The sequence below is a fragment of the Pteropus alecto genome, unplaced genomic scaffold (genome assembly GCF_000325575.1).
Source record: "Pteropus alecto unplaced genomic scaffold, ASM32557v1 scaffold38, whole genome shotgun sequence".
In the NCBI taxonomy this organism is placed as follows: Eukaryota; Metazoa; Chordata; class Mammalia; order Chiroptera; family Pteropodidae; genus Pteropus; species Pteropus alecto.
In genome coordinates this window covers 4,733,088-4,744,898 of record NW_006442512.1, presented here as the reverse complement: position 1 = coordinate 4,744,898, position 11,811 = coordinate 4,733,088, and the positions used below count along the sequence as shown (strand labels likewise).

Here is an 11,811-nt window from a genome sequence, read left to right as displayed (position 1 = left end):
GAATGGTCCTTTGGTAATGGATTAGAATTGAAGACATCAGAATGAACTCATGTTTAGCTTAATATAGACACAAATGGTTGCATAGAGAAATATTATAGATATATGTATACACGCATATATTTCCTTGCTCTGTCATCAGAGGGCCTAAAAGAAATGACACTGCAGTAGCAAAAATTATGCCTAGCCTCCAGATCTTTGTTTTAATACCATTCTTCAATAAAAGGAATGTGGCTCCTTGAAGAGATAGCTGATTCTAGGACAAGGGTAGGAAATATGAGTCTAGAGAATCTTGTAGTGCCAGAAAGTAAGGAAGGACTAAAAAAAAACATCCACACTAATGGGAGTATGTCAAAGGGACATAGGAGACGACTGAAAGAGCTTCCAATGGCTACGATTTGAACAATAAAATGAATTACATAGTATTAGATTATAACCCAAAGTATAAAGTAAATATTCATGAATCCAAACAGATATAAATAAATAAATGCCAGAAAAAAAGACAAACCTCATAGGAAGAATTTCAAATAATTTCTGTAGATCCTCTGTCCTCAAGAAGGGGAAGATAAACTTCCCACCTACCTAAGTACGGGCTGCTTATGGCTTCCTTCCAAAAAATTCAGGAGAGGGAACAAAAATTTTATATTGGAAAAACCTGAAAAATACTACCTCAACCAGATAAGCAAAGTCAATATCAACAGTGATGTCATGTTAGTTAATAGGATGTACCTTAACCCTAGTCTCAATCATTAGAAGAATTTCACACAAATCCCAGTAGAGGGATATCCTACAATATAACTGATGAGTATTCCTCAAAACTGTCAAGGTTATCAAAAAACAAGGAAAGTAAAAAAAAAACTGTCAAGCTAAAAGGAGCCTAAAGGAGGCATGACAACTAAATGTAATGTATTCTGGATGGGATCCTGGAACAGAAAAAGGACAATAGGTAAAAACTCAGGAAATCTGGATAAAATATGGACTTCGGTTAGTAAGAATGTATTGATATTAGTTCATTAATTGTAAAACATGTACTATGCTAATGCAAGATGTTAATAATAAGGGAAGCTGGGTGGAGAGTATGTGGGAACTCTGTACTGTCTTCTCAATTTTTCTGCAATTCTAAAACTGTTCTAAAAAATAATGTCTATTAAACAAATCAAAGTACTATTTGAAGATCTCACCATAATCCAGTGATTTCTGTCTTTCCTGCAGTTTTGAGAGTGTTTGCTGCCTTGCAGACTCAACTTCTCTCTCAGACATCACTTTTGATGGCAATCCAATAGCTCAAGAGTCATGGTACAAACACACTATCCTTCAGAATATGATGCAGCTGCGCCAGCTAGATATGAAGAGAGTCACGGTAAGAACTCTTCTAAAGTGCTTGCCACATTGTTTTCCTTATTGTGGATTAGGAAATTAGGATGCATATTCTTTGCTAGAAATGCTTCTAAATTTTAATGAACTAGGGATTATCATAAATGTAATTATGGTATATTTCATAATTATATCGACATGTTTTACCACCTATCCCCTATTCGCAATTTCATTGAATAGGGCTTTTTAAATTCCTAGCCTTCTATTTATATTAATCATTATGCTTGTTTTTTGTTCTTGCTTAACACTAATAATTTACTTTGAAATGGATGAGTAAGAATTTTGTTGATAATGGTAAAGAATATAATGGTTAAGAACATGGGTGTAGAGCCAGACTGCTTGAGTCTGAATCCTGGCTTTATTATTTTCTAGCCATATGATCTTCAGCAATTTACTTAACCTTTATATACCTCATGTTCCTGAAAGTAAAATGGGGATCATAATTATATTATGTCATAAGGTTGTCGTTAGGATAAAGTATCAAACCTTAAAACAGTGTGAGGCTTCTAGGAAGTACCGTATGGAGTTGTTGTTGTTATTGCTGCTATACTTCTCAAAGTAATTATCTCTTTTTTTATTCATTCTATCTCCATATGACATATTTTGTACACTTAGAGGTTTTGATATGGTTCCTGGTCTAAGTGAAATGCTGCATATGATACCTCTGCTTTTAGGTATATGATACACATTAGCATATTATAGGCTCCAAGAAGTTCTGTAATAAAGACACTTACCTTAATTTGTTTCCTTGCATCCCAAATTAATTTGAATATTTTATTTTCTCAGAAAATACCTTTTAATAATCTCAGCCCTAAGTTTCTACTTGTTTTCTTACTTCTTGACTTTGCCTATTTTGATATGGATTCTGAGCGATCAGCTGGGTTTGTTCAATTGCCGATTGACTCATGACCCGTACACCAGTTTCATAATGTGTGCAGTACACATTTCTGCTTCAGCAATATTATAGTCATCTGCGGTGCTAGAACATAGTAAAATGTGTTGATGAATTCATAAATACCAGGGGTCTTGTAGACTTCTGCCTCTCTCTTTGTTCCAGCATGGAGATGTGGTTCTCTGTTCTCTCAGATCTATACCGTCAACATTGCGTACTTTTACCCTTACCTCCCTGCCTTTCTTATTTAAGCATCTTTGGTACTTCTCATTGCTCGTCCTAAAGAGGATGAGATGAGTGGAGTAAGAAATGAAGCTAACCCATTTATGTAAATTAGTTCTTGATTATATATTCTTTTTCTCATAGTTAGTTTATATGTCAGTCTTGTCTACCCAACTAATGTCCTTAAGGGCAGAAGCCATTCTTCTTTCTCCTTGCCTAATACATGTTTATTTTCTTTTCTTCTCTGTCTCACTTAATGCTAAGAATGTAATGCTTAATAAAGACTTGTTGATTGAGTGAAATTCACCCACTTCTATGCCTTAAATAAAGGAGAATAATACTGTACATTTTCACTATCCTTGTACATTACATTCTATAGAGTATGCTTACCTGATAAGGAAATGAGTGAAGATAATCAGGGATAGGAACAGGGCTAGCTGTTCTGCTAAATACAGAGCAGCAATCTTTGCACATCTGCTCCTCCACTATTTAATTTCAGAAATTAAAAGTTTAAATGGAAATGATCTCAAAGTTACAGAAAAGTTGTACAGTACAAAGAACTTTTTTTCTTGAACGATTTGAGATAAGTTGTGAGCTCGATTCCCCAACAACCCTGAACACTTTAGTGTGTATTACATGCAAGCAAAGACATTCTCCTTAATAAACATAATATAACAACAACAACAAAAAAGTCAGGAAATAAACATTGAATAATACTAGTGTCTAATTCTCATACCACATTCAAATTTTACCAATTATATCAATGATATTCTGTATAGCAAAATGATCCAGTTTGGAATTATACATTCCATATAGATTTTACATTCCATATCCACTTTGTTGTCATATTTCTATTGTCACCATTTTTCAGGTGGTTTCTCAGTTTTTCCTTAACTTTCAAGACTGACATTTGTGGAGATTACAGATCAGTTATTTTGTAGAATGACCCTCAATTCAGATTTTCTTTTATGTTTTTTCATGATTAATTTTTAGTTACAGATCTTTATCATAAATATCACAGAAGTGATTTTGCATTCTTCTCATTGCATCCTCTCAAGGGATGTGTAATTTATATTTATCCCTATATTGATATTGTTTCTTTAATTAAGATGTTGTCTGCCAGGCTTCTCCCTGTGAAGTTATTGCTTTCCTTTTGTAACCTCATTTCTCATAAAAATTTTAATTTATTCATTTATTCATATCAGTATGGACCATGATATTTTATTTTACCTTTATAAAAATGTTTTAGTAATTTTCATGTGGAAATATGCTTTTTTAAAGACTTTCTATAAGAGGGTTGGCGGACAGCGGCCCATGAGCTGGTCACTCATTTTTGTAAAAAATATGTATTGGAACACAGTCATGTCCATCCATTTATGTATTACCTATGTCTGCTTTGATGCTACAGTGGTAGAACTGCATAGTTGCTAATGAAACTATACGTCCTACAAGCCTAAAATATTTACCATCTGGGTAGAAAAGTTCGCTGACACCTATTCTATAACCATTTTTTTCTTTAAAAATGTTATCTTTATTAAATTTTTATGTAATTTATCACATAAACATTCTAACTGGAGTGGGTTACACAAATACTTGAACTTTTGTGCACTAGCACTGTGATTCCCCAAACTGTGTGATGAAGATGCTGTAGTGAACTCACAGAGGGGCACTGTGGAATATTTTTAGTTTTCAAGGGATATTTGATATCTGTGAGACACTGAAAACCTAGATCAAGATAGTTTACCATTTCAACATTAGATTACACTATACTTCACTCTCTGGTGCCATATATTTGCAAAACTGAGTTTTCAGTGGTTATTATGATAAAAAAAAAATACCACACTAAAATCAATATGGAACAGGAAATGAGGGTGGCAGTGTCCAATCTAATTCCAATGTTTGAGAAGTTAAGTAATGCCCTACAGATATACACGGCATTCTACTGGCAAGTAATTGTGGTTATTTAAGAGTGGTATATTTTTTTCTTTCAATTTAATATTTTTTTTTCAAATGGCTACTAAGTTGCTAGAACACGAATACTTAGTAAGTCGTTTCCTAACTACAGTAAACAGAGCTTTAACACATTTCTTTTGACCTAGAGCCACTGTGAAAAAATTTCTGAGATATTCTTAACCACTTTGAACTGAAAAGTTTCTGTCCTAGGGTCTGTATTAGACACTAGAGATGATAAGATCAGAATCATAATTCATGCCCTCATTTTAACTTATAATCTAGTGCAGTGGCAGGCATACAGCCAGATTATAATGCAAAATGACTAATTAGACAAGAGATCGATAGATATGTGTGTGTACACATACTCCTGCACTTGTGTACGCATGCAAGTGCACTCATACTGCACAATGATATCAAAGAACAAAGCACTCCTATGGCTACTGGAGAAATAGGAAAAATTATAAAAGAGAAAATATTGATTTGAGACTTGAAGAGTGGCAAAGAAGAAAGAGGATGTATCTGTGGAGAGTGTTCTAGGGAGAAGGAAGGCATGCAAAATGCAAAGGGTTGCTGAGAGAATATAGCAATTAATAGCAGTTCAACATGCTTGAGCATTGAGTGCACATGCGAGAGACTAGCCGGAGAAAAGGATGCACGACAGGCAAGGGCTAGGCCATGAAAGGCATTTTATGTCATGAGAGAGAGTTTAGGTTTTTGTCGTGGTCATTATAAGAAGCTCTTGTAGAGTTTAAGGTAGTTAAATTGAAATTGCCAATGAAAGAGACTGTCTATCTGTGTAGCAGCCCAGATATGAATTGGGGAGGATGGGATGAGAGATGAGATGAGAAGCAGGGGGCCTAAATCCCGAGGAATGGCAAGAGGTAATATGGTGCTAAGAGATGATATGAGTTGCTGGCTTCAATTCCTATTTTGCTTTTGTTATCTCTGTTACAAAGAATGACTTTTAGTCTGTAAAGAGTAGAAAATAAACATTAATAAGATAAAAGCGAAACCCAGGATAGGTGAATAAATTAGTTTGAATTTAGGCCCAGCTATAGTAGGGGCTGGCAAACTTTATCTGTAGAGGGCCTGGTTATAAATATTTCAGGCTCTGTTGAAAATTACTCAGCTCTCTCATTGTAGTGTGAAAGCTGGCATAAACAATGTATAAATGAATGAGCATAGCTCTGTTCTAATAAAACTTTATTTATAAAGCAGGTAGTAGACTGGATTTGGCCTGTGGGATAAAGTTTGCCAATCTTTGATCTAGAGCACTGAATAAACATAATGAATAAATTGCTAGACCACTTAAAGTTATTTCTGAGAAGCAGTGTAGAATAATAGAGTAGCTGAAAGGAAGATGAACTAATCTACCTTTTTATCACATAAAGAAAGAATATAAATTCCATAAATTATGACAATAAATTTGATGTTGATTATGAAAGAAAACTAAATTGGATTATTAAAAGATGGATTGTGATTACTTAAGGAATTGATCACTAGGAGGCAGCACTAGTTCACTAAAAATAATTTACACTAGACAAAATTACTTCTCTATTTTAGATAGCCCCCCTCACAAGAGTGTTATAGATAGATAGTGTTTTGGTATGTAAGTGAAGTATTTGCCAAAGTCTTTTATGAGATCATTTCAAATAAATTGTATGATAACGTGCTTAACTGAATTTGTGATTCAAGTGTACCTACAAAGCTTGAAGTAATTGATTAATACCAGCCTGTAGAGAAGTCTGTACGGGCATGCCATGAGGCTTTTTCCTTGGGCCCATTCTATTCAGCATTTTTGTTTCATGACTAGATGACAGTATTTAAGTTATTCTGATAAAGTATGTGAATGCCAGAAACTTGGAGAAGTTAGAGATCTTGATATATTGGTTGATTAAATCAGAATCCAAAAGTAGCTCAGTAATCTAGAACAAGTTTAGCGAACTAGAGCCTGTGGGCCAAATCCATCCTGCAGCTTGTTTTTGTAGAGCTCTCAAGCTAAGAATGGTTTTTATATTTTAAAGTGTTGTTTAAAAATAAAAACAAAGAATATCCAATAGAGAGCTAATGTGTCTCACAATGCCTAAAATATTGATTATCTGGCCCCTTACAGAAAAAGTTTGCTGACCTATAGTCTCGAAAACTAAGCAGAATTTAGCAAAGTCAAAATAATAGATAAATTGAAAATCCTGGGCCTTACTCCATAACAACAAACAAAGCAATTCTCAGCCCACATGCAGGGCCATGGTGATGAGAAACTTAGTGGCATGTGTGAAAAGAGTAGCTAGCCCTGGAATTGGAACGAACTGGAATTGAGTTAATCGTGAGGTGCGATTGTTAGAAATTAATATGGCTTAAAACAATATTGAAATAGAGAATCCAGGAAAATGGAGAAAATACTCTACTTTTTTTTATTTTTTAGTCAAATTAAACCTAAACTATTAGTTTTAGAGGGCTGACAACAAACTGGAGTGTTTCCAGAGAACCTGGCATGATTCATTGACAAAGGAGAAGACATGAGGAAGATGTTGCAGGTCTTCAAATATTTTCACAACTGTCCAATAAGAGAAAAGACACATTTTGAGGGGCTAGAACAAGGACGATTTTATAGAAAATTCTGGGAGGAAGAAGTTTCTCCTTTTATTTCTAAAGGCAGTATTTTGTGAATGCAGGGAATTCAGAATATGCTCACGATTCTGCAATAGGCACAGTGTCTGAAGTTTTCACCTCAAACTTACATTTAGTTGGCTTAAAATGAACTTGTTTACAATTTGCTCTCCAAAAACTAGACCAGCCTATCGGAGATAGAAATGAGTTTCCCTCTCACTTATGACAATGTGGTAGACATTCCTAATGCTCGCCAACACGTTGTTGTCGTCCTCCTTATTTTGCGATTCTGCAATAGGCACAGTGTCTGAAGTTTTCACCTCAAACTTACATTTAGTTGGCTTAAAATGAACTTGTTTACAATTTGCTCTCCAAAAACTAGACCAGCCTATCGGAGATAGAAATGAGTTTCCCTCTCACTTATGACAATGTGGTAGACATTCCTAATGCTCGCCAACACGTTCTTGTCGTCCTCATTTTTATCTGTGGAGAGATGATATTTCCTTTCCCCTTGGAGTTAGGTGTGGTCACGCAACTTGCTTTGACCATAGAAATGTGAGCAGAAGTAATATATGTAATTTCCAGGAAGCATTTAATAGCCAGTGTGTGATTTTCCATGTTTTTCGCCCATGAGGCAGTCATTGTGGAAGCATATATTGAGTTGAAGGTGCCATCAGATAACAGACCCAGGAACACTTAGCCTCTGCATAGAGGGCAGTTCCAGTGTTATCTGCATGATCAAGAAATAAACTTCTCTTTATTGTAAGCCAGTGTAAGTTTTGAAGTTGCTACGACAGCATAACCTAGCTTGTTCTGGCTTTTCCCCCCACTAGTATTTCACAGTTAATATCCCTAGGCCAGTGGAAGTCAGGTTAGAGAGCTTCTGATGTTTACTCTAACATTAACTATGACCCTGGAAAAATCATTTTTCTTTGTAAAGCAAGATTATTTGAATGAAAAACATGGATCATCTCTTCTAGACAAAAACTGATTTTAAAATGTTTTAATACTTGATGTAGTCAAAGAAAACAATGTATTTTATAACTGTCTGTTCTAAAGTATATGGTTAGAAACCCATGTTGCCATTTACTTTTTAAATTCCACATAATAAATTGCTGCCTATATTAAGACCGTTTTATTTATTTTGGAGCAAAGTTTCTCATATAATATATGCATTGTTTTAGAGCCTTTATAATCTGCTAACAGAGTATAATCTAGGTCGTCAAACACCTATAAAATTACTGCACTTCTTAATTAATTTGAAATCATTTCTATATTAAATCTTCATGACAAACTGAAGTATGGAAAAAAGTCAATATTTTTTTTAGTCACAGATAGATTTCTTTTTTTTTTTTTGCCACATAGAATATATTGCTTTTATCCAAGAAATTGGACTATTATCATAAAGATGCCAAAATATCACAATTTTTCCTTCTTACCAACAGATTTATAGGTTATTTTTAAAATTAGAGGTTTATTTTTGTTTCTAAGTTTAGTTACTCTATAATTATTTGGGCTGAAATATAGTTGTCAGATGTATAAATTCCTTAAAACACTCGATATTTGAATTGATTTGGCGTATATCCAGTTTTCCTAGGTTTAGCTTTCCTTTTAAAGTCCTACTGCCTTTAATAGAAGCTCCAATTCTTTTAGAAAATCTGATGGAATCACCTCTTAAATATGTGCAGTACGTGTTCCATACAGTTTCCAGTACTGTTTGAAATTGGCTCGTTAAATAACCAATCTGTTTCTAGTTCACATTTTATAGATGAGTCAACAATTGATCATCAACATAATTTGCTCTTTTAAAAAATTTGTTCCGAAATACGTTGGATTTAATAGGTACCAAGTAAGTATTTACTGAACAAAAGAATTTAATATGATTATTAATCCAGCTATTTTGTGAAGCAAAGACTCAAGGTTCTAAATTTCTTATTTAATTTATTTCTCCTCGTTACCTCTATTCAGCCTTTAAACATTAAGAATAACTATTTTCCATATTGTAAAAGACAGTTTAAATTCACCAAAAATCATATTAAATTTGTTTCCTTTTAAACAACTAAATCATATGGCATATTATTACTGAATTTTAACCTCAACTTTTTCGTCTCTCTAAACTAAATAAAATACATTTAAATATACCCTTATTATAAAAAATAATACAAATTCCATTTTTTACAAGCCGTGGCTTCTGGTCCTGATCCTAGCTTTGTCACTACCTGTGTGACCTTGTATAAATTACCAAACTTCTGAGAATATTCATTTCTAAAATTAGAGTCTTCCAGAGGATGCATTTCTAGGTCCCTTTTTTAACTCTGATAGTTTCTCATTGTGCATTTTTAATATACTTCTTTTCTCTAGGTCTTTCTTTGTTTTCAGAAGTATTTATAATGGCTCACCCTCTAGAATACATTTTGACTTTAGCCTCTTTGACTTTAGCTCTAATATAACTGATATACTGATCAAGATGGGCCAGGCTATTCTGCAGTAATGACTTCTCTAACCTCGGTGAATTAAAATAACAATGTTTATTTCATGTCTGCTCTACCTGTCTGCCCATAGTATGTGGTCCAGGAACTTTGCTCTGTATTGTCCTCATTCTAAGACCAAGAACTTCAAAGTATTCACCATCTGGAGCTTTGCAGATTCTAAAGCAGAGGTGAGGGAGAAAATAGCTATATCATACATTGTCTTTGAAAGCTTCCACCCAGAAGCAAACACATGTCACTTCTGTTCATATAGCATTGGCCAAAGTAAGTCACATGGCCACATCTAACTTCAGGGAGGCAGGCAGTGCTATTTCACAATGTAGCCTGGATGTGGAAAGACACAGGAATATTTGGTGAAGAGCTCTTATGACTGTTAATCATGCTTTAAATAAAATGTTGACTGTTGGTGGGAGTATAAATGAATATTACATTTATGGAGGGCAATTTACAAACATATCAAAAGTCCTAGAAATATGTTTATCATTTGATTTAGCAGTTACAGTTTTAGGTAATTATTGAACAAATACATAAAGATGTGTATTCAATAATTCATTTCTTAAATATATATTTATTGGGTATCTACTATGTGCCAGGAGCTCACATGGTCTATACCTTCACAGAGCTATTTGGCCTAGGTGAGGGGAGAGATAGTACCAGAGATAATTCAAATGAAACAGGTTTAGTGTAGTGTTATGATGGAAAAGTATAGGGTTCTATAAAATATATAGGAAAATTTGCTGACCTATTTTACACTCGACTGATTCTCTCTTCAGTTGTATAAAATGAGCTCTTCAACCTCCCTCCACTGAATTTTTTATTTCAGGTTTTATAATTTTTCATTTCTAAAAGTTCTTCAAATGTACTAAATTATTTTTACAGTTTCCCATCTCTGAAGACATTTTACAGCTTGTCTTTCATGAATAAATTATTTTCTCAAATTGTGTCATCTTCTTGAATGCCTACAAAACTTCTGATAAAAATTAAAAGTTACATGGTTATAATTTACTTTATTAAAATTTGACAATCTTCAGAGGGAAAAAAGCATGATCAAAATTGTGTATACAGACTGCAACTTCTTGTCCCTCAGCTTTATTGAAATATAATAGATTATTAGTTGCTCATATTTACATTGTACAATTCGATGAGTTTTTTTTTAATTGTAGTTGGCATACAGTAATATATTAGTTTCAGTTGTACAGCATGGTGATTAGAGATCTATATAACTCACTAACTGGTCACCTCACTAAATCTAGTACCCCTCTTCCTACTTACATGTTTATTACAAAATTATTAACTATTTTCCTTATGCTACACTTTATATCTCCATGTCTATTTTATAACTATCCATTTGTACTTCTTAATCCCTTTGCCCTTTTTCACCGTCGACCTCAATCCCCTTCCATCTAGTAGCCTTCCAAATACTCTCGTATCTATGAGTTTATTTCTGCTTTTGTTGTTGTTTATTTTGTTCTTTAGATTCCACATGTACGTGAAATCATGTGGTATTTGTCTTTCTCTATCTGCCTTATTTCATTCAGCCAAATACCTTCAAGGTCCATAAAGACAATATCTTTTTCCATCCCCTTCCTTTTAGTCTCTGTGTGTCTTTTAATCTAAAGTGAGTGTCTCGTAGGCAGTATATGTAGGGGTCTAGTTTTCTTATCCATTCAGCCACCTTATCTTTTGGTTGGAGCACTTAATTCTTTTCCATTTGAGGTACTTGTTGATAGGAATGTAGTTATTACCAATTTTTATTCATGGTTTTGATACATGTTCTTTCTTCTTAAAGAAGACCCTACAACATTTACTCTAATACAGGTTTGGTGTTGATAAATTCCTTTAGCTTATTTTTGTCTGGGAAGCTCTTTTTCTGTCCTGCAACTGTAAATGATAGCTTTGCTGGATAAAGTATTCTTCGTTGTAGATCTTGAGTTTTCATCACGTCGAATATTTTGTGCCAAGCCCTTCTGTCCTGAATAGTTTCTTTTGAGAAATCAGCTGCTAATTTTATGGGTATTCTCTTGTAGGTAACTACCTGTTTGTCTCTTGCTGCTTTTAATATTCTTTCTTCGTATTTAACCTTTGGCATTTTAATTATGATGTGTCATGTGGGCGTCTTTGGATCCCTGGTTTTTGGAGTTCTCTGAGCTTCCTGAGGTTTTATGTCCATTTCCTTCACCAAGTTGGGGAAGTTTTCCATCATTATTTCTTCAAACAGCTGTTCAACTTCTTGTTTTTCTTCAGTTATGCTAATCAGATGGATATTTGCACCCTTAA

At 34.0% G+C, this 11,811-nt stretch overlaps 1 protein-coding gene across 1 annotated transcript in view; it reads left to right on the top strand.

Annotated features, from left to right (window-relative positions):
- The window catches only part of LRRC49 (leucine rich repeat containing 49), a 128,023-nt gene that overhangs the window by 77,152 nt on the left and 39,060 nt on the right, over positions 1 to 11,811 (top strand). Inside the window, 1 exon segment of the mRNA XM_015597741.2 lies at positions 1,210 to 1,357. Coding sequence (XP_015453227.1) covers positions 1,210 to 1,357 — 148 coding nt within the window.